Source organism: Solanum pennellii, chromosome 5 (genome assembly GCF_001406875.1).
Source record: "Solanum pennellii chromosome 5, SPENNV200".
Lineage (NCBI taxonomy): Eukaryota > Viridiplantae > Streptophyta > Magnoliopsida > Solanales > Solanaceae > Solanum > Solanum pennellii.
The window spans coordinates 74,402,728-74,428,936 of record NC_028641.1 but is presented as its reverse complement, the minus strand read 5'-3'; the positions used below and the strand labels follow the sequence as shown (position 1 = coordinate 74,428,936).

Sequence of the window (26,209 nt, the reverse complement as noted above, 5' to 3'; positions counted from 1 at the left end):
TTTCTTTTACCTATATGCCCTCAATTAATTACTTTGAAAATGTTAAATTTTTTGAAAATCTTAAATTTTTAGTTCATTCATTTCAGAATTAATAGGAGTAAATAGAAAATTTACTATGTCAATAATTATTTTTTTAGTAAATATGTCAATTCAAAAGTGAACAACTAATTATGAACAAAGTAAAATAGATTATTCTTCAAATGATTTTGACAATAATAACCTACAAACTTAAGCTCTCAAATTTTGAAATTGAGATGTGAAAGATGATAAATTCTTCGGCTTTTCAAAAATGAAGGGTCAGTTGATACTTCAAGAATATTTTAAGCCATTTATCATTTTTTTTTTTGAACGCAACAGACGTCCTTTATCCAAACTTTACAATGAGTACCAATGCTAATCACAATTTATTGAAAACATTGAAAAAGTCACTTAATCTTCGCCAAAAAGCCGAGAAAGGTATACAACTGCATAAGCACACAGGTGTGACCTAGTGGTCAATGAAGTGATTGAGAGCCCTGAAATTTTAGGTTCAAAACAAAAAAAAAACGCTAGATAATCTGTCCTAGTTTTAGTGGACAGAGTTACTTGTACCAACTGAAATCTCTTTACCAGGACGACTGTTATAAAGAGGTCATTCTTTCTCGTTAACTGAAGTAGCATATTTTCCCACTAGTTATATATTTTGACATCTTTGGGATCAAGAAATGACTGAAATCTGTTTGGATAGAGTGTAGAAGAAGCAAATAGGTGTGCACAAAATATTTATTCAGCAGACTCATCTATTTTGACATATCAATATTTGAGTATGTTTTTATACTTCACCGATATCCATTGCCGCAACCTTCATCTTGCAAATACTCGTAAAACATACTAATCAATTCAACTGTTCATTCGCTGCTGTCACCCATGCATCATAAGTTTCATCTGAAAATAGCACAAAGTGTACCTGCAATTATGACAAATGTAAGAGGACACAATTGTAGTTAACAATCAGCCTAACAGTCAGGACATGATCTTTAAGCATAAAAAAAAATGTTCTATTGTCAGATTAAAGATGGTTTTGGTAACACTATTGTGTTTAAAGAAAAGTACAAAACGGAGATTATCGGTTTAAATTTGAATAGTATAATAATCATTTGCGGGTGGAAATGTACCACATTAGAATGCAGTACTCAGTCAAAATACCTTACAAGATGTCATGTCTTTCTTAGCTACTAGCTAAGAAGCATGCTTAACACTAGAAAATTTATTGAGGAAAAGGGTTGCAGCTGTGTTGTAAGTGTTTCTTGTGTGAAGAAGATTGTGACAGCATAAATCATCTCTTCCAACACTGAAAGTTATAGACTCAATTGGGAAAGGCTGAGAAACTTATGTCTTATGTCACGTTTTGAGCCCTGTGCCAAGCGAATCAGCTTTGGTATTTAGGAGAAGGATAGAGGGGCACACCCATCATGCCCGGCTACAGTTGGCCCAAGGGGTTGACTCCAAACGAATTTCTTGGTCATAAGAAAAAGAGTTACCAGCCAGATTTGGCAACTAACATTTAAACGAATCAGGTGGGCCATGCCAAAGAATAGAGAGCAGTTGGCCTGCTGGAATGACACTGTAGGTACTGGTAGACAGAAAAAATGATGGCAAATATACCTGCTTGAGTATGGTGGATTGCGTGGAAGGAGAGAAACACAAGATGCTTTGAAGGAACTCACAACTCTGTAGAGAAAGTCAAGATGAACTGCCAGTCTTTATTTTATTTTTTGGTGCAAAGATCATCTCCTAGATGATGTTGAATCTCTCATAAATATCATAGAATCCTTGTTAGAAGAGCAAGGAGATTATTTTATTTCAATTGAAATGTAAAACGATGGTTTATGCACAACCTTTGTGATGATGATATATGGCATTATTACCTTTTTCAACAACAAATTTGTGTGCCAGAAAAGAGAAGAAGAAAAAGTATAAAGGACATCTTCGAATGAAAACCTCTCGACTTCAAACTAAGAGATAGTCTTAAATTTAATATTTAACCCACCAAAAATTCCATTCACCTACCAGTGGAACTCAAAAAGTCCCTCAGCAAGTTCATCTAAAAATGATATCAGGTGATTTCAGACAACTTTTTTTGACGACATGTGATCAAAGTATTAGTACTAAAAAAGAACGACCAGAGTAGTTGTTCAAGCAATTGCAGTGTTTCAACAATTAGATATGGCTCTGTTTCAAAAAAAAAAAAAACAATTAGATATGGCTCTTTTATATTGCTAGTAGGAAATAATAGCGTTGAAGACTTGAAGTTGCCAGAGACAACTCATACCACATGACATTTAAGTGGTAACACAATCAACATTATGATTCAATTAGCTATTAAATTGTTATGATTCAATTAGCTATTAAATTGTTCATCTCAATCAGAGCATTATGCAGTAAAAAGCATACGGAATAGGACTCCATGAATTGTAACAAGTTCAATCCTCCGGAGGAACATGCCAATAGACACCAAGGGGGCTTTTTCACTAGCCAGTTTTAGTGGGCAAAAACCACAGGTTTATTTCAGGTACCATTTCAAGGTAGTGGCTTATTATTGGTCTTTTCTGTTCTTATTGTTTGGATACAAAATAGATTGGGCAAAGATAGCCATCTTCATTCCAGAACTAGAAAGTTTTTTCATGTATGGGCTAAAAGAGAATGTTGTCCCCATGCGCCTTTTGTGACTTGTATAGAAAATAAAAGAGATTCAGAGTGTAAATTAACTCCAAAATATTAGGAGTGTTTTCTCACACTTCTTTATGTTTTTCTGTAAGAATACTGTATGGCAGTGAAGATGCTTTGGCTGTTCCACGAAGAGCTTGAGCCTTAACAATTCATTATATACATCACTTTCTTGGGTACTATCTGGATGCAAGTAAGTTTCTATCTATATTTATCAGCAAAAAGGAAAAATAAGAGAAAACTAGAAACAAGATGCCAACATACTATCAGCAACTGTGGAGCCACATCTACCATTATCAATGTTTCTGCTTCAGGTGGACAATTTTCACCAGCATAGGATAAGAACACTATGAAGTATTTAATAGTCTCAACGAATATGTGATCTATATTGCCAATCAAGTTCTAAGTAAAACAAAATCATAAGCAGTAATAACAATACCTCTTTAAGGTCACTGCCAAATTCTTTGACAGTAGATATAGCCACAGTGGCAGCTTCATCATAAGGATATCTGGGAAGTACAAAAAAATAATGATTAGGGGCAACCATCTATAACAGGTAAGATTATATATTGCTCCTAAAAAGGTGACCATACTGCAAACATTATTTCCTAGCTCATTAACATGCAAACAAGTTAGCCAGGAAGCACTCATAAACTGGAATTTCCAAATGATCATATGCACCATGTGGCAATATTTAAAAGCCGGTAGCCAAAGACAGGGGTAAACATAGTCATATTAAAAAGGCTAGTTCTTTGATATGCTCAAACTGAGGACTATTAAACGAATTTTCTCATTCAACAGTCAACGTAAATCACCAGGATATAGAAATTTATTTGTGCAGAATTTAATTCATGACACACAATGAAACAAACAGAAAAAGGAATTGAAACTACAATTTTTATGCAACAATTTGTGCCAAGAAAACTACGGGTTGGCTGATTTTAAGTGGAGAAATGAAAAAGAAAGATTCAGAAGACAGAATTTGTAAGCTGTGAAAATAACACAACAGTTGATTCATTTCTTAATGTAGGTTCGCTGTAACAACAGTTTTCACTTTAGTCAGTCCCCTACAGAACATTAAAAAAAAATTAGACAACCATTATCTAGGCACTTAAATGTCAGATAACGTAGAAAACTTATTCTTTAGTAGCCCCACCATGTTCTTCTTTCATCCTCAATAGATGGTGGATTATTTAGCTTGGAGATGTAACCATCACAACCATAGCTTAATAAGCTCAAGTTCCTATAAACTTGAAATGCATGGTTAATCCATATGAACTCACCCAAAGACCCCACATGATATGGCAGGAAAAGCTATATACTGAATGTTGTTCTCTTTTGCCACACGCAGGCTATTTCTGCAGTATAATTAACAGAAAAGAGAATCAAATAAGGTATGACAACAAAACCAATTTACGAGTAATATTAACAATCATTCACAAACCTATATGCATTTGTCAAGGAGGCTTTAGGATTCGGGTTAGCATCATATACTGGTCCAACAGTGTGGATTACATGAGAAGCTGGCAATCTGAAACCACTGCAATATTTTCCTACCACAATGTAAGTTTACTGACAACATACTACAAAAACCTATTGTTCTAATGCATTACTGGAGCCAAAGACTGCGCACATACGGGGTAATCCTTGCTTCTCCTGTTGGACAGCGAATTCCAGGCTGTACCTCTCGTACTTTATAGCATGCATCTCGTAATTCTGGACCAGCAGCTCGATGTATGGCTAGAAATGGGCAAAACTGAAATTAGACTACATAGATCATGGAAAAGAAGCAACACTTCAGCAGTAAATTAGAGAATTACCTCCATCAGCACCACCACCACCCAACATTCTCTCATTCGCAGGATTGACCTGTATAAAAGTGGTGCAAATATGAAGGCCACAACCAAACACCACAATATCAAGAAGGATAGACAAAATCAAATATATCATAAGGCCCAAAAAAGGATCATAAGCAGAACTGAAAATATCATCAGCTTTAATAGAGAAGGTCTGCTGGACATTTTATTTCTTGAAAATATATAAGAGTTCTGCGTTCCTCTTTTATTGTGCTTGAAGTTGTTTATAGTTCAAGAATGAATCCAAAGTACTTCTGAAATTTACAAACAAGTAAATCTGAAGTCAAGCTGTGTACAAAGTTAAAGTTATTATTATTCAGTTAGGTAAGCTGTCGATATAGCCAACCTGCTTGGTTTCATTATCTAATCTTCAACTTTTCCTCAATGAATGATTAAATTTCTTTAACAAATAAAACATATAAGAATGTAGTCGAAGACTTAAACATCGTAACATTTGTATACTTCAAAGCAAAATTCTCATTTCAAGAGAAAAAAGGCGCTTGGGCAACTTAGCAGCATTTGATTTCATTTCAAAGCCAGACACAAGCACATGGCACGTAGAAATACAATGATGACCGCTGGTGACGCTCAATTGGAGCCCTATATTTAGCTGTGAACTCCTTTGGATTGTGTTTGCTCCTTAGTTTAGCCTAGCTTTTGTACATGAGCAGACACTTTCCTCTTTCATGCAGATGTTTGTTATGCATCTTCTTGATGCCTCAAAATGACAGCTGGTACCAGAACAAGTGAGACCATTCCAACTTCGACATTTAAATTATAAAAATGAATCCAACAAAAGATTCAAAACTGTCGGAAATTCAGTCTTGTTTTTTTAACATAGAGCCAGTCTAGTGTCTAATTAATCACTCACACCCAAATTTGTTGAATTGACTATATGAATTCTCTGTATTTATTCTGCTCTAGGTTATCAAGATCTAGAAATATTGGTGAGAACTTACAGTCAAATGAGAAAAAGACAGAGGTAGATAGAGGAAAAGCACAGTAGCTTATCACAGCCATACAAAATGTACATTAGAATATATTTTGACAAACAGATTTACAAGCTAAAGCTTCAGTAGGTGGTAGTGACTGATCCCTAATGATATGAGCTAACAACCTAACAAACTCACTGCCTCCTTTTTACTGTTGGCCTTATAACAACACCCATCCTAGAGATCACCGTTGTTCTCAAGGGTTATAATTTAGTCAGGGTGACTCTACTTCCACCAAGATTTTACTTGAACTATTGAAAAGTTACTCCTTAGAGAGTTTTCCTATCTCTATGAAAGAAGAATCCATCTCTAACAAGCTTTCAATAGTTTAATTCCCATATCAAATACACTGAAAAGGTTTTATAATTACACAAATGTTATGAACAAGGGCAGAGACAGCACAGTGGTTACAGGTGCTGAAGAACCCAGTAGCTTAGGTTCAAACCCTTCATTTGCATTAAAATTTCATTTAATATGAATAAATAATCTATTCAAAACCCAATAAGCAAAATAAATTGTATTCCAGAACCGAAAAACTAAAAATCCTGTTTTCACCTCCAATTATGATATATCTAAGACGATAAGATTCAAAAGTCTTGTAGCCACATGAATGTTATGTAATGTTTACGATTGCCATTTCAAAAGAATTTCTATCGCATAAATTGAAACAAAGGAAGTTCCTTTTTCATTATAAAACACTACAAACAAACAAAATTTTGAAAAACTGAAAAACTAAATCCACAGTACACATGGGTTCATAACAGTATCTGCAGCAGGATCGTGAGAAAATAACACAGCAAAATAGCAAAATACAAAACAAGCGCAGCAACATACAGTAATACACATTGAAAAATTCAAACTAGAAATGATTCAGCTAAAATTCAAAAGCAGAGATACGTAATACTTACAATAGCGTCAGAGGATCCATCTACGGACCAGCGAGTAATATCACCTTTCTGAATCTTCAACAAGCTCGACGGAGTTAACTGAAACGTAACTGAATTTTCTCTGCCGCTGGCCATGGTTGAAACGCCGGCGATACTCGATCTTCTGCCCCGTACGACGGCGATCAACTGCTGAGGACTAATTGAAATGACGGAAATGGGCCTGATGAAAGTGTGAATGGCAGTAGTAGGGTTCAGTGTGTAGAAGTTTTTGGAGGACTGAAAGTGTGAGCTTTGAAAGTTTTGAGGGGTATTAAAGGAAGGAAAATATCGTAAGAGTGTTGAACAGAGTTTGTGATAAGTTGCAGGAAGAGACCTCATTTGTCTACTTGATTGTCACTTTTGACTTTGGAGTCGATAGTGAGAAAATATTTGGGAAAAAAATAAAAGTATCGAAAATATCGGTCGCGACTGTTTATTAAAAATATCGATCTCCGCAAAAGTTGTAAAACCACGTATGGCGCTAACGCCTGCCCAGTGCCAGAAGGTCAAGAAAGTTGATGCTAAGAAAGTCAGTGAATGACGGTCGTAATTATAACGGTCCTAAGGTAACGAAAGGCGACACAAGTACTGTAATGGCCGAGACAAAAGATCGTAAACCCGCGAAGCTGAGCTAACCCTAAAAACTCGTTCTCATGAGTTCGGATTGCAGGCTACAACTCGCTTTTATGAAGAAGGAATCACTAATAATTGTCGATCAGCCATACGGTGGTGAATTCAATTTCGAGCCTTATACACACCGCCCGTCACACTAAGGGAGTTGGTCATGCCCGAAATCGTTACCTTAACCGCAAGGAGTGGATGCTAAATTGAACAATCTCATCACAAGCATTGCAATGGTACAATTGTATTCGTAGTTCCAACACAAAACCTCAGCTTTTTCTTTTATGACAAAATGAGAGAAGTATTGAAAACACTTTTAAATTTGGCGTGAATTATTAATTTTATTCTCATAGTATTAATAGCCTTAAAACATTCATTTATTTGATTAACTGAACTTAAATACCCTTTTCTTGCAACATGAGTGAAATTTACCTTTAAATTTTCATCAAATTTAGAGAGGTTTCAATACTTCTGACTTTTTATCAAGAATTCATGTTCTTACAAGAGATTGAAAATACTTGTTATATCATGCGACAGATCAAAAATAATTTTAAGACTTAGAATCAAACGAAATAATGTATGTCAAAGTAGAATTTGTAAATCACATAGAGAGTCAATACAAAATAATTTTGCATAATAAATGCAACTTGTAATCTAAGTACAATAGATAATTTATATCTAATTTTTTAGGTTACTAAACCACACACACTATTTTTATTTATTTCTAATAGGAGCAACACAATTTTGTACACTATTAATATTTAAATACTTAGATGCCTTCTCTTTTTCTCATGGCCTTTTTTTAAGTGGTGAAATGGAACAAAATTCACAATTACCCACTTTTCCTAATAATAAAAATAACAAATGTCATCTGAGTCTTAATTCTACAAAGTAAAACTCTAGATTTATAATATCATCATGAAGTTTCATTTGTAAAATATAAAACTATATGAAGCTGAAAAACAATCAGACGTTATTTCGACGATGAAAAACTAAAATTGAGCCCCTTCAAAAGTTTGTCCAAATTGCCAATTAGATGGTGCAGCATTGTTGCTTGTGATAGTTCTTCCATCACTTGTTGTCACTTGAAATGAAAGACTTTGTCCATTAAGATATGCATTATTTTGCCAATTTTGGCCCCAATTTCTTGACATTAATTGCCATCCATTTTTAGAACCTTTAATTGAAACTGAATGAACATCACCAGCACCACCAACATTAGTCACTAAAATTAAGTTGTAATATGAGTGGCCATTTATTGTAAACCTTATTCCTCCCTTCTTCATGCAAGGTACCCTATAAATAAATTTAAAAAAAAATCACATATTAATAAATAGAAATTACTTATAACATATGCATCTGGTATAGAATATGAATTCAATAACACTGTAAGAAAACTGTGAATTACATGAGGATTTTCTTAAGAATTAGTATGAACATTTGCAGGAAAATAAATTTTCTCCAAATTTTCATATTGATCCTCATGTAATTCACGTTGTTTTTGTAGAGTATATGCACTAACTTGAACAAGAAGTGTCTTTCATTTATATTACTTTATGCGATATTTCTTTTATTTCTCATCTGGTGTTTTATACTCTTTTGAGACTCAATAAATTCAAAGTCGCTCCAGAATGCTAAGCATTGAGGGGGTGTTTCTTATTCTATACGATATTTTTTTTGATTTCTCATTTGATGTTTAATGCCTTTCGAAAATTCAATTAATTTAAAGTCGTGCCAGAATGGTAAGAAGCATTAGAGGAGCGTTTCCTAGTTCCGACCCAAAATGATACTTTCAGGACTTCTATCAAAAACATAAGAATGAAGGAATAATTATCACTTCAATTTTCACCATAAGATGGTGTTATTTTCTCCCTTATAGTCTATATCTCAACAAGAATATTACATATTTGAGAATGATTTAATTTTATTAATTTCATTTTTTACCATATTCCCTTTATATAAAAGCAAAAAGTCTACACTATTATTGGAATAAAATATATTTTTAAAAAGAAAATAAATAAGATATTTATTTGGAAAAAAAAAAAAAAAAGCACATTTTCATCAACTAAGTAATAATACAGATATTTTTAGATCCAACTGTTAACTGAGGATATTTTTGTTCAGTTTCACAGAGTTTAGAGACGATTTAAATATTTTTCTCCATAAGCTTAATGTCATAAACTGATATTACTTTCGATATATCCAAATTAAATCATGCTCAATCAAATATCGTCACATCGCAAACTATGTCATATACTAAGGAAAAGAGACAAAGTTTACCTTTGGAATGATATTGGGACAATACCAGCTTTATATTGTGCAATTTTCAAGAAGGCAGGTTGTGCCAAATCAAAATGTTGCAAAGGAGGGTTGCACCAACCACCATTGTTGTTAGATAATGATGGATTTGGTGGACAAAAATTTGTTGCTGTGACAGTAATTGTTTTTCCTGGAAGACACAATTTGTCATCATTATTGTTGCATTTGAGTTTGTAGCAAGCACCACATGTCAATCCATTGTTGAATAAGGATGTACTTAATGCTGCAGTGTTTGTACCATAACCTTGGCTGTTTAAATTACCATAACCACAAGCACCCCCTGCATTATTTTTTTGAATCATTAGTACTTTATATAGAGTATTGTGTCACTAGTTCTACGTCATAACAATAGCATATTCAGTGTTTTTATAAGTAGGGTCCGAAAAGCGTAGAGTATACGTAGATATTTTTTCTGTTTTTTGAGGGATAGAGAAACTGATTCTGATAGATCATCGACTTACTTTAGGTCCAACTTGATCCCGATTCAGATTGAGAAATCTCACGTGATAAATAAAACACGCTTCTTATCGGAGACGACTCTACTTTAATTAAAAATGGAAAAGTATTTACCATTTTACCATAATGTCGTTGCAAATTAGGAACTAGGAGTACTTATTGTTTGGTTGAGAGATTTAAAAAAAGATCTACTTTGATATACAGGTATAACGCTTCCTATTAAAGGCGATTTCATTTTAAGGATTCATACATGAGGTGTATTTATGGCTCCACCCACAATCTTTGTTGCATAATACATACTTCATCATCTGTTTCAATTTATGTGATGTTATTTGATTTGGCAAAAATTTTAAGAAGAATGAAAATATGTATAATCCAGCATTGCTAAATATAAAATTGTGTCACTTTTTTTGTTGATATTGATAAAAAATATATATATCACATAAATTGAGATAAAAACCTGTTGAAGCGGTATATAATAAGGGGAACTCATCATTTAGCTAAGGACAATTAATGTTTAAAGCAAAGATTGTGGTGCAATTAGCCATGGGTGGAATTGCTCCATCAGAAGTTTCGAGTTAGAGCTTTGAGTAAGTAAAAATTCTCAGCAGAGAGTGCTCAACCCTGAATGGAGCCTTACGTGGCACGAATATGAAACATATAGTGAAACTCTAATACAGATATCGAACATCACGTGAAAAACTAAAAAAAGAAAAAAAAACATACCCATTGTACCAGATGCATCACCCCCTCCATAGAGAGTAGCATGAGCACTTTGCCATCCTCCATTATCACCAAAACTCTCATTGAAGCACAAGCTTATGAAGATGAGAAGAAGATGAAAAATAGAAAATGTTGAAAGAGAATAATAAACAGCCATTATTATTGATAATTAACAAGTTCTCAAAGTAATTAATTAATGATATAGAAAGGATTAGAGAGTTGTACTAATTAATTAAATGGCAGTAGCTAGCTATATATATAGTTGAGGGGGTACGAAAAAGCTAATCGCGCTGCTTTAAATTATATACACTGATAATATATGTTTTATCTATTTCAAATATAATGATATTCTTCATTTCTCAAAAATTATTTTAATTAATTTAAAAGTTGAGTGAAATATGACAGATAATTTAAAATAAAAAAATTAATATTTTTGTTATATATTATTCGTATAATTTAACTCATATAGTAAGTTACTTATTATGTATGTTAATAAGTTATAAACTAATACTGTCAAATAAAATTATTTGTACTGACGTTTTAAAATAATATTTTTATAATATATACGATCAATACTTAAGACTTAAACTCATATAAATATTGAACAATTATATAGAAAATGTGAACACTACTAGAATTAACCAATTTTTTTGTCTTTTAACTTTTATTATTACTTTATTTAATTGACTCTTCCCCTTTTTATTATTTAAATATTTTATTAATCATTTACTAATATTTATTTATATATAATATGGTCATAAAACGACGATCAAGCATGCACATGCGCACAGTTGTTCTAATTAATTATTAAGATCCCTTTCTCAAATGCATAACGAACATTTCGATATAAAAATTGTGAAAATTTAAAGAATAATATATAAAAAAATTTAGTTGAAAATAATTTGAGAATTGAAATTATATTTGAACATAATTATATGGATACAAATTGAAACTGTTTTAATTTTTTTATTATGTTATTTAAAGTAAAAATTATGAAAATACTATTTTGTATTTTTTCGAATTTTAAAAAAATTATAATAATTTTATGTTAAAAATATTTTTCGTGGACGTATGTTAAGACCTTAGCTATGGAGTCAGTTGGCCCTTACGGTCAAAACGGTCCATTTACAAGATTAAACGAACTCCAAAGCAGGTAAACCTTCTATTTTTGTCGATTTTCGTGTGTTATAATTCACCATCTTTTTTAATAATCTAGAATTGCGATCTTATTTTTATCAAAAATTTTCATGAACGTCAGTTAATACCAAATTATAGATGGCAACTTCATATTTTGTATTCCTTTTTCTATTATTTTGTTTGTCATTCATGTCAAAGTATAAACAATAATTTCTCTGTTATATTTAATAAAATTATGCTAGTTAGGTAGAAAGGAATCAGATCCAATAATACTGTTAATCATATGACTCATATCTAATTTTTTTATTAATTAATGAGAAAATAAACTACTAATTAATTATCCACTAATCATATGATTATATGTTTAGATTAAACATTGTATTTTTTAAAGAGTATCTACTTTAGGTCTTAGACAACATGGCTTTCCTCTTGAGTTCAAAGAGCAGGTAGTTTAAATATTTTTAATTGGTTATCGATACGGCTAAAAGTCTGTTCGGATTTATTCATGTCCAGTAAATAAAAATATTTAAATATAAAAGTTGGGCAGACATACGACAGGAATAGAAAAGAATAAGAGTCGAAGAAAAAAAATTTCTTTCGACAAAAAATAATAATTATGGAGATAATCATTATGAGTATTATTATTCATTCGATTGAATGATACAATCGATTCATAGCCTCTCGATTTTAACCTGAATATACTATTTAAGTATTAACTTAAATTCAAAAACTATATCGTGTTAATTATACACAACAAAATATTGTTTTCTCTTGACATATATAATTTCAACTTTCTTGTTTTTACATAAAGAAACTGAGATTTATGTGCAAAAACTTGTCAAAGTTTTTTTCTTATTTAATTTATTTAGATACTATGTATCTTTCAAATGCTCAGTATGTACACATGATGCAAGATCTTTATTTTGTGAGATCATATTAATTATTAATTTTAGTTGGCATATATCATATATACATATCTCTCAAAGTATCCCTCACACATGGTATATAATTATTTTGTATAAGATCACATAACTAAAATATTTTTTATGATTTATCAATGCTTCATGTGTGTGCCCATAATACCTAATAATGTGATTTGCTTGGCTTCACAAATCTTATGTCAAGATTTATGAGTGTGAAATTATGCCACATGTCCTTTCAAACAATTCTTAATAAATGTCCTAATTGCAACTTTAAATGGACAAAAATTCAGTAGGCGTTTGGATATGCGATTTGGAATCAAGGTAAAATTAGTAATTGGATATGCGACTTGGGATGTGATAAAAGAGCAACTTTCACAAATAGCAAGTATAAAAATCATATTTGTATGTTATAATTATAGTTTGTATAATTGCGCCCCATAGCAAATTTTATGTTAGCTATAGAGCTTTTGATTTGTATAATTCGCTAGGAACATCAAATTGTAAAAAAAATATTCAGTTTTGTATAAATTTATTTATACATTATGATTTGTATAATTATAAGTGTATCAAACGAAAATATATGTATTTGTAATTTTATATACACTTTTCTTTTGCTCGACACAAACACATTTTATACATTTTATACCAAAATGTATAAAATGACTAATTGTATATCAAAAATGGCTAATTATATACCCTATCATATGGCAAAAAAATGAGATGTTTGCTGCGAATTACCATTAAAATAACTTATGGGTATAACATTTAATTTGAATTAATAGTTTGCTATTTCATATAATTTTCCCAATTTGATTGATAAGTTTATATTTAATAAAAGAAGACTCAACATTTAAATTATGTAAAAAAAAAGGCTCATACTCGGAGTGAAGAGATCGTATGTATAATGTAAACTGATTATATTAATCAACATCGATTGTGGTGCATTGGTGAGAGTATTTCATTCTTAATAACTAGATATCTCACGTTCAAGCCCTCGGTATGAAGAAAATTCTACTAGTAGCGTCATCCCGAATGGGCCCTACAGTTCACGATCTGGATTTAGTCGGGGCTCCAATATCTTATTTATGAACCATGGTTTACTCATTTGATAAAATTGTATTAGAATTGAGAAAAAATTGATAGTTCTCACAACTTGAAGGGTTCTATGTTTCTGGAAAAAAAATTACAAGTTAAGAAATTCAAATTGCATGTTCAAACAAAATTTCAACTTCAAATCAACGATTTTAAAACAACAATAACATATAGAGTAAAATTCCACAACTGAGATCTGAAGAGTGTACTGACAACCTCTCTACCTCGTATAGGTAAATAAGTTGTTTCCGAAAATCAATTTCAAAACATGATTGAACTCATTTCTAAACTAGTCCTAAAAATACCAAGTTATTACCAAACACACACCCACTCTTGGATTAAACAATTTCTAGAGACTAAAAAGGAAAAAATGATATAAGATGTTGCAAAACAAACTAAAATGAACTTCTAATTTATTAATTTCAAACTCAAATCTTGAAACAAAAGGTCTCCATAGGCCAAATACAATAAGCCAACATGACCAAAACAACAAACACAACACATAATGTCTTTTATTTAGACAATTCAACACAAATGTTGTTAGCCAAAGAAGAAATAGTTGTAGGTGACACTCCCCTAGTTCCACCTAAGTACCATTTCTTCATCATCTCTACAACATTTGCATTTTCCACTTCAATTTCCAAGTCTTCCTTACCTTCTATCGCGAACGATATCTGTTTAAAAAACATCGTAACCAAACATCAGAAAATGACTCGATTATCATAATTCCAAAATATTTCGCGAAAAGAAGTGTAAGTACCTACCTTTGCACTCCCAGAAGTAGCTGGAAAAGAATATGTTATTACTGAATCTTTCTTGAAATACTTAGACTGGAAAAATTCAACGATTTTTTCGAGTGCTTCTTCCTCTTCTTCTTCATACTTATCGACTTCTGCTAAGCGATCGCGTATAGCACTCTCTAGCTGCACACCATACTGTGAACCTTTGATCTCTTTAATCACTACTACTCTCAAGAACTTGTCAACTGGAGCTGCAAATGTATAACATTGAAGCTAGATAGATAGTCTTTTTCTTAAAAAAACAACTGAAGTAACACGTGAGTTTTCTATCTGAACTATCTATCAGTTATTCACTTTTTCTACTTGAAACATCACCAACATTCAAGTATAAGAAGAAAACAACTATTAGTTGAAGTATGTTTTGACAAATAGTTAGTAATCGTTCAGATATAAAAAGTGTACACTACATAGTTCAGATAGAAAGTTGGCAAAAAAGTGTTTTGGACTATTATGTATATTTGAACTAAACAACTTTATAAAAACAAGGATGTCTAATCAATAATCATCTATGTTGTTCAGATTTTTCAAAAATATTGATAGGTACGTGTCAGATCTTTCAAAATTAATACATATTTAGAAGATCTGACACGAATATGACCCTTTATAGTTCATATAGAAAACTCGCATAAACGTGTTTTGGACTATAATCTACATTTGAAGTAAACAACTTTATAGAAACAAGGATGCCTAATCATCTATGATCTTCCGACTCTTCAAAAATATTGATAGGTTTATTTCAGATTCTTCAAAAGAAATGCATATTTAGAAGATCTGGCACGAATATGACAATATTTTTGAAAAGTCAGAAAGGCGTAAGTAGTCTTTAGTGAAGATTTTAGTTACCATTCACAATAGCCTCAAAGAATTCATCATTTTCAGTTAGTTCTGCCCCTGTTTTGCCCTTCCATTGTTGCAAATGAGTCACAATTTCTGGATCCAAGTAAACTCCAATAGCTGTGAATTTAATTTGGAGAAAATGTATCTCTATGTCTGTTATTCCTGAAAGAAAAAAACAATTTGGAATCAATGATTAGTAACCTAAAAAAAGTCAGTAACCTAAAAAAAGTTAGAAATAAGGGCATAAGTAACCTCTACACTACGATCGAAATTTCACAGATACGTCATAATTAAATTAAGGTCCTATTACCCTCCTGAATCTATATTTTTTTTGTAATTTTATACACTTTTTTTAGCTTACGTAGCATACAAACATCTTTCACACGCCTCAACTTCGCGAAGTCACGGAGTGTGCCGCGTAGGTGTATAAAATTACAAAAACAAATGAGTTTAGAGGTGATATAATCTTAGTTTAATTAAGGTATTTCTCTGAAATTTCAGTCATAATGTAGAAGCGTACTTGTGCCTTATCCCAAAAAGTTACACTACTCTAACAAGTTAAAATTTACCAATGACGTAAACGTTAAACTTTATTATTGTCAAGATATATAAATTAAATCCGAATTAGATTTTTGAAATTATAAGTGCGAAATTTAACATGTTTTTTAAGTAATATTTAAATTATGATAGATACTCTAGATGATTTTGGGTTTCATAGAATTATCTTCAACTAACCAACCACCACAAAGGGGAAAAAAATACATGTTTACTAAACTACACAAAAAGAGTTCCCTTTCAATATAAAAAAAATAAATAAAAAAAAGTTGTACAACTATATGATATATTAATTATTCAACAAATGTAATAAAATTCAGTAATTTTGGCTAAACTTTATACTTATTTTTAGAAATATGCTTATAGTAGGTTCACGAAAAATCAGTAATCTTTCCTCAAATTCTATAGATTTGCATTAAAATATTTGAATGTAAGCTCAATCATCATCTTATGTTAACTTAAAATCGTCGAAGAAATTCATAAACTTCTAATTTTGAATCTAAATTTTGACAATATTTAATAAAATGTCTTTATTAAAATTAAAACACATAAAATAAAAAAGAAGTGGTAAAAAGCTTCTTTTTTTTTTATTTACCATGGCCCATCAAAGGTAAAGGCTTATTATTCACCATGAATTGTGAAGGAAAAGGAATTTCATCCACCATCACTTCATTCTTTACCACTACACCCAAAAAAAAACATTATGAATAAGAAATTAATCAAGAATCTCTTTTTACATTAAATAAATACAAAAGAAACAAAATACAAATTAACTTACTCTTGAACTTGATTAGGAAAACTTAGAGAGAGTTTGAAAGTGGACTTGAAAAAAATAATTGAAAGTAAGTTTGTTGTTTGTTTAAGATTATGTGGAATATATATATATAAATATATAAATTTATATTATATATATTTATAAATATATAAATTTTAAAAAAATTAATTGTAGAATTTTTAGCTACCACTCAATCTACCTTCCAGCAATAGGGAGCTGTTAGGTATGAGTATACATTTTTTATTAATAGAAAAGGTAGGCTTGACACGAGTATTTGGAAAGTAAGGTGTCAATTTTGCAAAAAGTATACGTCGTTTTGTCGGTGGGATAAGAATAATAAGTATTGATATAATCAACGAATAGTTTAGAATTTAAAAAAGTTTTTTTAATTAAAACTAAAAAAATACTTATCATTTTATTAGACCAATTATATCTCCTTTAAATTTATACCATATATATTTAAACTCTAGCAATCATCTATCATTTAGACATAAATGCATTATATATATGCCTAATCTAATTAATAAGGCAGATACACTCTACTTACTAGACATTAATCATATATTGATTATCGAGGGTTGTAGTATAGTGATAAAATATTTTATTCTTATTCAGATCTCGAATAGAGTTTTTGTTATAGAGAATTTTGTAAGGAACTCTTGAATGGACTTATAGTATATAATTTGAATTTAATCGAAGTTTCAATACATGCTCAAACCATATATCAGTACAAAGTACTAAATTCAAGTTCATTTGAGGCTCAAGCAGAATTAGTTAGAAGTTTTTTTTTTTCTATTAACATTAACTTGACATGATATTTTTGCCTTAGAATAAAGAATAAATATGTTCTCAAATTATCGTAAATGGTATGCATATATCATCTGTCATATTTTTGGGACGTTGCTGTCCTTGTTGTCCAAAAACTACAGTATATATGTTGTTTATACTAAGACATACACGTTTCATAATCTTGGCCATCGATCAAACATTTATTAAATATCAAATCGACAGATAAAATTGTGACACACGTCCCTATTTACTCTTCCGTTAGAGTAAATGACATATATACTCTAGTTTTTGAACGGCATCAGCACCAATGTCCCAAAAGTATTGACGAGGGTATATGCACACTATTGGCGATAGTTCAGGAGTATACTTGTCTTTTTCCTTTCTCCTTTTAAGTCTATAAACCGTATATGTTTGACTTTGTTAATTTTCAAGGTGACTCCTTTTTTAAAAACAAAATATCGTTGTTGTCATATGTTGTTATGCCATGATTTTACTATCTTAAACTTTATTTAAATGTTCATTTTTGTAAGAAGAAAGAAGAAGCAACTCAACTTATAGATTCAGAACTGAAAAATCGAATTATCCCAATCGACTAATTTGAAATCATCCAATCTGAACGTTTTTTATCGAATTTGAATAATATTTTACGAAAGTCTAAAATTAAGATATAAAAATTAATAATTCGAAAATTCGATCCGTGCATACCCCTAATAAAAATATATGTATTACTTAGCTCAAAGACAAAGAGAACAAATTTTACTATTTGTCTGTTATTGCATAACCACCACGCCTTTTACCAACCAAATTTAGGCCATGTTGTCTCATTGAACACCTTTTACATTATTTTATTTATTATATTATATAGTATTATAATATAAGTACTTCAAATATATTCTCTAACCAATCAAAATAGTCAATTTTTTCATCAATTTTTCACAAAAAATTGGTTGGACTCACTAGATATTGGCAAAATTATCCAATTAAAGAATATTGGGCCTAGCTAGCATGTCTATCAAAGTAACATGCTTGTTAAAATTACACATGAGGTTATTTTTCTCTTTTAACTCGAGATTTCGAGTTTAAGTTATACGTATAAAAAAATCATCAGTCTAAGTGCTACCTTACGAATAAGGCCCTACCAAATGCAAATCCGAATTGATCGGACACCAGATTAAAAAAAAAAGGTTAAAATACACATTTGTTATAACATTGATCATAGTGAAAGCAAAATTAGAAGTTAAAATTTATAGATTTTGATATTAATATTAAATAGAGAAAAATTCAAAATAAATATCTAACTTTGATGACATATAATACACAAAAAAAATGGTATGTATAAAAAAAAGTTATAATAACCATTTTAACGAATCATTAACAACCCTATCAATTCACACCTATGATATCATAAAAAATGAAGTCGGATATGGTAGTGAGGTTTAATACACTAATCATCCAAAAATATAAAGTTTAGAGCATTGAACCCGAAATCTCTGATTAAGGATGAAACACTTCCATCAGTGCATCACAGTCCATGTTGATCTGGATAATTGACGATAATTTCAACTCAATTTTTTTGTGATATATGTGTGTTATCATACATAAACGTGGCACAATACGATTGGTGCCACCTCATCACCAAAAAAACAAATATGATTGGTTTTTGATTTTACATGTCATACGTAAGACGTGTGGCTCTTGTCCCTCAATCTATTCCTTGCTTGTGCCTTTCCTCAAACTATCCACTCCATGCTCGTGCCACGTCCTCAAATGTCATCGATTAAAATATATCATTTCATTTAATTATACACATTAATCTCAATGAATTGTAACACTTTCGTTATATTTCAATTGAAGTTGATATATATATAACTAAAAGAGATTAGTTTAATAATGTTAACTTAACTATCTAATAGACAATTGAGAACGCTCAGATAATTTCCAAAAAAAGAAAAAATCGAACCAAAAGCATGTAATAATGAAAACAATATGATGTATTCAGATGCTCAATTCGAAACAAATTAAATCATAATTTGAGCGTCTAAATGAAGAGTTATCCATATAAAAAGACCATAGTCTCAACGCAGATTTTGTGATATATGTATCTTGGTCTTTTTCTCTATCCGCTCTAGAGAAATTCTATCTCTTTCTTCGATGCCTATCGTTCATAAACGTGTCATAGTATAATTGGTGCCACCTCATCACAATTTTTTTTTTTTTAACAATTGGTCTCAAATGTTACATGTCATACATAAGACATGTGCATTTTGTCCTTCAACCTATTCCATGCTCGTGTCACATTTTTCATATTTCTATTCAAATCTCATTCCTCAATTCCCTCTAACAACCCAAAAAAAAAAATCAAATCATTCTGGGGAATTAAATAATTTTTAATTTAATTCCCCGAGTGGCGATTTTCTTCCAAAATTAAAAAAATGGTATCGTTAGGTGTAAATCCGAGTATGTCTCTAAGTACATTGAATAAAATTGGAACGATACAGAGAAGATCAACAGTATCCATGATACAAATGAAGCATGTTGGTGTTGTTTCTGCTTCATCTCTGTCTCTATCATATTCGCGACCCTTAGACAGGGTCGCGAATGATGATAGAATAATATTATCGAGAAATCTCGATGATTGGATGAATGCATCAATGGTTGACATTGTTAAGAATTTGAAACAAGCACCATTACTTGTCCACATTTACGCGAATGAGGAGGAGGTGGAGGATGACGATAGAGAATCATCGCGAATTTGGATCAAAACAGAGAGAGCTCTGTTTGAGAATTGGCCAATGATGAAAAATGAATGGGAAAGTGGAAGAGCAAGAACACCAGATGGATTAATTTTTGTTGAAGAACTTCGAGATGATGAATATAATGAAGATCATAATATATTACAAGAAGATTTGAATTTGGATTTGGATTTGGATTCGGATTCGGATGAAGTGTTGATGAAATCATGGGGTGTAATGGTACAGGGGAAAGGAATTGATCAAAGTGGAGCTGTTTGTTATTTGTTGAAGACTAGCAGAGTTAGAGCTGGTAGAGGAATGGATTTATTTTGTACACATTTTTGTTTAGTAAGAGTTAAGAATTTTAGGGGAAGTGCTTTGAAACAATTTAAAAGTTGTTGGTTGTGACAAAATTCAAAATTGTTATTGGTTTTTATGTTTTTTATTTCATCACAAGTGTCGTCATGACTTGTGATTTTGAATCGTGACAATTTAGCTTAATTTCAATTGCACTTATGTCAGGGTCCAGGATATTTTCGTAATGGTGGTGCTATAGTCATGCTCCTCGACTATTCACGAGTTACCTGGTACCTTCCCAATTTTTCATCAACACAAGAACCTGATAACTTTGTCTATCAAACATATGAGAAGAAATTATCTAGCCGTTGATTGAAATTTAAACCCTAAATCTCTAATACTTTTCACGAACTTCATTGACCGATAGGCCAAACCTTTGTGTGTCTGGCTAGTCTTATTATGACAAGGGAAATCCGCAGCCGCTATCTGTCGGGTGTGCACAAGGTAAAACCTCACTCCTAGGTAATAGCTCGCAAACCACATAGGAGAGGTTGTCTGGTGCGACGAGCTCGACCCAGAAGGCAAACTCCTGGCTAGCAAGGGATTTCGAACTTGAGACCTCCAACATGAAAATCCCAAACTCAAACCACTGGGCCACCCGTAAGGGTGTGTGCCTGGCTAGTTTACCCCAGCATTACTTGAGATTTTTGATAAGATGTACATGCTCACAGCTCATTTGACATATCATATGTACAAAACCCAGTATTATGAGCTTCACAAGGTAATGTAGATAAGATATTTTTATCTTTGTATGTCTGAATAGGTTACCAGTTGATACAAAGCTCAGCAGAAATGAATCTGTATAATTCATTTATTTTAATCAACTGTGGCTCTGTATAGTTCATATCTCGGGATCTCATCTCAACGCTGTAGTGCTACAAGACAATCTATACAATGTACAACACCTAAGCCTGAGAATCACGTTGAATGGATACAGGATCTAGATTACGACTGAAAAAAACACAATGCTTGTTGTAGTAAGACTATATGTATCAAACATGGAGTATGTGCAATAAGTTAGGACGAGAGAGTCATAATCGTTCTGCTGGATAGAACTCTACAGCCAGGCTGCCGCCTTACTTGATATTGGCTGGATTGATAAATTCTCAGGAACCTTGGCTAGGGAGCGGTATTGCAACTTTACACTCTCAGCATTATCTAATGTCTTTACAACATACCTGCACGAGCAAATAAAGAGTCATTACTTGACCAGTTGAAGAATTTTATCAAATACTGCAAGATGAGAAAGAAGTAAATTGCGACATTAACTATATAGATGCAAATCGAGATATATTCCACAAAGAAAAAAGGGAAGAGTTGAATAAGCTGCATTCAGCAGTGTGCTCATTAGGCAAAACTCAAAAGCTTCTTGACAAAGTTCAATGAAGACAAAGTGTTCAAAAATCTGAGTCAGAATTCGAAGGGTTTAGCAAAATACAATAAACTTGAGATTAACATTTTCTTCCCTTTTCTGTGAAAAAGGAGGTTGATAAACCTAGATGATTTGAAGAAATCTTTTCAATCAACTATCAGGTGTGCCCACCTCACTGTGGAATGTAAGTTTCCAATTCATCATTTTCTGGATGATGAAATTTTTTGGTGTGAATATAAGTTACAGTTTTCTCAAAAAAATCTTTTTAATAAACTACTAACACAAAGTAAGCATTTTCAAGGTAAGCAACTTTTTGAGATGGATTTTCAAGGTCAGGGATATGAAATACAATGAAATATGCTAAGCATTGCATGTTTAATTTGCGTTAAAGCATTTTAAAATTCATAGAGCATACCACTTATTTGAGTAATGTATATGAACTCAGAATCGTTTCTGATGGATCAAATCTTTCCCCTGAACTGTACATGAGTAATGTACAGTCATCACAAAATTTTACTTGGATAAAATCTCAATACTCCCCACAGGAAAGGCTATGCTCCAAAGTTTTCCGGTATACGAGGAGAGAATCTAGAACTGGGTTGTAAAATACTTTGAAAATGATTCTTGTTTAATATAGACAAAGAATGACCACCTTTCACTATTACTTGGGCAGGGCAGGGCAAAGAGACTTACTCTATACGACACTTGAATTTATGTTTTGGACTACTCAAGTTATTAAAGAGGACTGTATCCAAGTCTCAATATGATAGAGCAGGCTTGTGTTTCATGTGAAAGGGGAATCAAGACATTTATGTACAGAAAACAAATAAAAAACAAAAGAGGCTTACAGATAACACCAAGTTCTCAGTGAGTTCTGCAAAATGTTTGGATAAAGGAAGTAACTGAAGTGTAAAGTATAGTAGGAACATTGGTAATCTTTTGCTCCGGACTAAAAGGGATGTAAAGACATTTACTTCCTCCTTTTCACCAATTATGAAGGTGCATACCCCCCCCCCCCCTCTTTACTCTCTGTTTCCTGCCCACTTTAGATGATAAAGTATTCCCTCCCTTCTCCCTCAACTATCCAAACAAGAGGAAATTACCTCTTCCTGCCTCTGTTACTTCCCCTCCCATGAAATTCTCCATTCACTCCCAAGAACATACTAGTTAAACTTCATGTGGTGACCAGTGCTTCGCATAAATGTTAATTCATACTCCCTCCATCCCAAAATGATTTATCTACAAGAGATTGAACTGTAAAATGCTTGAGTACATAGTTACATGTAATCTGGCAGAGGAGTTGAGAATAATGGTGTAAAATGTGAAAAGGTGGAAAAGTAATAGTTTATAATTAACGTGAAGTGATGAAAGGAGCAAAGTTTTGTATTTTGAGATGGATTAAAGTTATTTTTTGACTGAGGGAGTGCTTGACACAGATAGACTCTCCAACTTCCCAAATGGATGTCTCTACTAGATAAGTTTAGATTTCTTTTATAGTCGAGACATTCCTGATGTCCAGGTGTACACGGTTCGAAACACAATGGATAAACGGCCCATTTCTTTGCCCTCCTCCACTTAAGTAAGTACTAGGCTTCTGTCCATGGAAAAGTTCAAAGTTGTGAATTGTGCATAACCCATACATCATGCGCTGCAGTGAACCAAAGCCTGGAGGAGATAAGTCTAGATTTATCAAGATTTTAACCTTTTAGGCTTAACAGACATTCAGATGTTGAGAGCATAAGCACAAACGATATTTTAGTGGACATTTTCAAAATCACTCTGAATTGCTCTAAAAAGTCAAATAGATGTAATGAAATTCAAGAAAGCAAATATTGCAAAGAAAGAGATGTACCATCCATTCAAGCACTGAGTTGTAACAACAGCCTCACGACCCACAAAACGCTCAGGTGTCCTTTTGTTGCCCTAATTAATTAATTATTTCAATTAGATACCCCATTCAAAACCAATTAGGGAATGTAATTAAAAATTCAGATATAACTCGAAGAACCTTTATTATAACCCTGTCTGTCACAGCGAATGGAAACTGAACTCCTCTTCCTCTTAGATGATCCGGAAGTGCTGAATCACCAAAGGCCCCTCTATCCTGCATAGAGATATGATACTAAGACCATAAATAATTCTAGAGTAAAGTCAGTCTTTTGAGTACGAGAATAGACACTCCCCACTTTTTTCGTTTTTAGTCTAAATTCAACAACGTTCAACATTCTTTCCACCTCATTTCAGGCAGTGATATAGTTTAAAAATATGGAAGTGGCAAACCTGATCATATCTCTCCTTTCTTCTTTTTAAAGAGCGATTAAGCTGTGACTCCTCTTCTCGGCGGAATGCTTGAATTGCAGATCGAAGAGCTACACATATATGGAAAGGCAAATAGAAATCATCAGAAAGAACTAAGATACGTAGGACTGTATGAACTTACTCTTAGCCTCATTTAAAACCTTTAAAATGCAGAAAGGACCAATGAAGCCCATAAAAATCAATCTATGGTTATTCGAGTACAGACATGTTTGACTAGAAGTTCAAAAACAGAGTAAAACTAGGATCACAAAATTAGAGCTCAAACCCGTGATGTGCATCTAACACACACATCAGACGTTGTGCTCTTATCACTAGAACAAAGCCCTGAGGATCAGAGAAGAATTTATCCAGTTGATTTAAAGTTTATTTACTTTTTGACAAAGTAATGCAATACTTTGGAAGCACTTCTAAGTTCTAGCTCTTAACAAAGGGTAAAATTTGTAGCTACAGGTGAAAGAACATGTGCGTTGTCAATTAGATATCCTCAGTCTGCTATGAGAATTTAAGCTTGCTGCTTCTAGTTTGGAAATCAGCAGCAAAGAGTTCCCTTCATCTGAAGAAGTGAAAATGATAAAGATCAAAAGATGACATAGAATGTACACTGGAGAAATGGTGGTTCAGAAATGAACTTAGCAGCTTAATGCGCGAAAGTAGTGCGAGAGTAAGCATGATAAAGGAGTAATTTCTCTTCTATACTATTGTCGAGAAAGAAGAGTTGGTGCATATTCCAAAAGTGGAAACATCAGATGTTTACATTCTTTTCTTTTCTTTTTTTGAGAATGGAATGTGATGAGATGTTTTACACTCATAAGAACACCTAAGAAGCATGTGAAATAATCCACTGATTCTTAAGGACGTCAGAACGACAAGTCAATTTATTGCAACTTGCAAGCTGCAATTGCTAGCTAGGATGAGATGTCTACAGAAGTGGAAAATAGAAGGCCAGAGAAATCAACATAGAATAATAGGCTAAAATAGGAAACCAGTTTATATCACAGGAAGCTAAAAGTGTTGTCCTAAAGAGGGTCATGAAATGAGTCCGTGCTCTGAACCTTCAAGCCGTGTACTCAACAGTGTCGTGCAGTAGCGGATGATTTCCACAAACTAGGTCTCAAGATACAGGCATGAAGTCTTGTGAGGATGCTTTGGGTTTCAAGGTACATAATGGTGCCAAAGGTTCCTGACATTGTTTGAACTGATGCGAAAGCTCAACTGGTGTACATAGTTAGAGGGAGGAAAAAGTTATCGAGGCAATGGATTATCTTTACTAGTTTTCACAATAGTTCATTTGTATGTACTGTAATTAGGACATGTACCATTATTCTTAGATAGGGGCCAGTGTAAACCATGGTGATGTTTCCCGGATAGTGAGTTCATGCCACCACCAGAGAAGTCTCCCCAAGTTTTACGAGTTTAAGATGACAAGGTGCTACCACATAGGTTTTAACCATTCACTTATCCACCAAAACCCGTTGGTTCTCTTTTGAAAATAGTCCATACATGTGCTTGTATCATAATTCTGTATTAGAGTTCGTCTTCCTGGAATCCTCAAGGATCCCTGGCACAAAGCTACAAGAATATGAGTAGCTTTTCAGCACAAGAAATCATTATAACCTATTTAACTGGTAAGTAGTCATCTAATTAATGTTTTCCTGCAACACTTGCAACCCATAGAATGAAAATGAAATTAAGAGAACGGCAATATGCAGGGTGTTCACTGGTCAGTTCAGTTTGATTTTTTGTTTTTAAGAAAATTGAAATAAATTCAGTTTTGTTTGCTTTTTTTTACTTTGATTCGGTTTTGGGTTGATTGGACTTGGACCTTCTCAAATTGAGCCACTAAAATAACATAATTTTGAAATAAAATAACTGCATAAGTATTCATAGAATTATTAGGTCTTATATATATATATATATATATA

At 32.3% G+C, this 26,209-nt stretch overlaps 5 protein-coding genes across 8 annotated transcripts in view; 1 reads left to right on the top strand and 4 right to left on the bottom strand.

Annotated features, from left to right (window-relative positions):
* Window positions 1–381: 381 nt before the first annotated feature.
* Window positions 382–6,885, bottom strand: LOC107020959 (macro domain-containing protein VPA0103). 3 transcript variants are annotated; one of them, XM_027917279.1, is made up of 8 exons: window positions 6,463–6,885; window positions 4,527–4,575; window positions 4,344–4,446; window positions 4,151–4,246; window positions 3,990–4,064; window positions 3,146–3,215; window positions 1,645–1,710; window positions 382–946 (listed from the first exon to the last, which is right to left on the bottom strand). In XM_027917279.1, exons 1-8 carry the CDS (start codon window positions 6,817–6,819, stop codon window positions 875–877), a joined length of 888 nt encoding a protein of 295 aa, XP_027773080.1. In that variant the 5' UTR covers window positions 6,820–6,885; the 3' UTR covers window positions 382–874. The 3 variants fall into 3 exon arrangements, with proteins under 3 accessions (XP_027773080.1, XP_015076997.1, XP_015076998.1); XM_015221511.2 differs by lacking the exon at window positions 1,645–1,710; XM_015221512.2 differs by lacking the exons at window positions 382–946; window positions 1,645–1,710 and adding an exon at window positions 1,989–2,211.
* A 922-nt stretch (window positions 6,886–7,807) lies between these two features.
* On the bottom strand, window positions 7,808–10,775 carry LOC107019893 (expansin-A8). Its single transcript, XM_015220253.2, has 3 exons — window positions 10,603–10,775; window positions 9,382–9,700; window positions 7,808–8,397 (listed from the first exon to the last, which is right to left on the bottom strand). Exons 1-3 carry the CDS (start codon window positions 10,754–10,756, stop codon window positions 8,094–8,096), a joined length of 777 nt encoding a protein of 258 aa, XP_015075739.1. The 5' UTR covers window positions 10,757–10,775; the 3' UTR covers window positions 7,808–8,093.
* Window positions 10,776–14,141: 3,366 nt separating this feature from the next.
* On the bottom strand, window positions 14,142–16,856 carry LOC107018616 (probable chalcone--flavonone isomerase 3). The gene is made up of 5 exons (XM_015219141.2): window positions 16,722–16,856; window positions 16,539–16,625; window positions 15,395–15,550; window positions 14,516–14,742; window positions 14,142–14,425 (listed from the first exon to the last, which is right to left on the bottom strand). Coding segments are annotated over exons 1-5 (633 nt in total). The 5' UTR covers window positions 16,723–16,856; the 3' UTR covers window positions 14,142–14,263.
* Window positions 16,857–19,780: 2,924 nt separating this feature from the next.
* On the top strand, window positions 19,781–20,780 carry LOC107018461. Its single transcript, XM_015218951.2, has one exon. It carries the CDS (start codon window positions 19,940–19,942, stop codon window positions 20,645–20,647), a length of 708 nt encoding a protein of 235 aa, XP_015074437.1. The 5' UTR covers window positions 19,781–19,939; the 3' UTR covers window positions 20,648–20,780.
* A 543-nt stretch (window positions 20,781–21,323) lies between these two features.
* LOC107018460 (U-box domain-containing protein 62) overlaps window positions 21,324–26,209 on the bottom strand; it is a 9,350-nt gene continuing 4,464 nt past the window's right edge. The window contains exons 5-8 of one of the 2 annotated variants that reach the window (XM_015218950.2): window positions 24,249–24,337; window positions 23,977–24,072; window positions 23,821–23,891; window positions 21,324–21,774 (exon numbers count right to left, since the gene is read on the bottom strand). In XM_015218950.2, the coding sequence (XP_015074436.1) occupies window positions 21,654–21,774; window positions 23,821–23,891; window positions 23,977–24,072; window positions 24,249–24,337 (377 nt within the window). In that variant the 3' untranslated portion in view covers window positions 21,324–21,653. Of the gene's footprint in view, window positions 21,775–22,990; window positions 23,634–23,820; window positions 23,892–23,976; window positions 24,073–24,248; window positions 24,338–26,209 lie in introns of those variants that run through there. The other variant, XM_027917227.1, reaches the window with a different exon arrangement.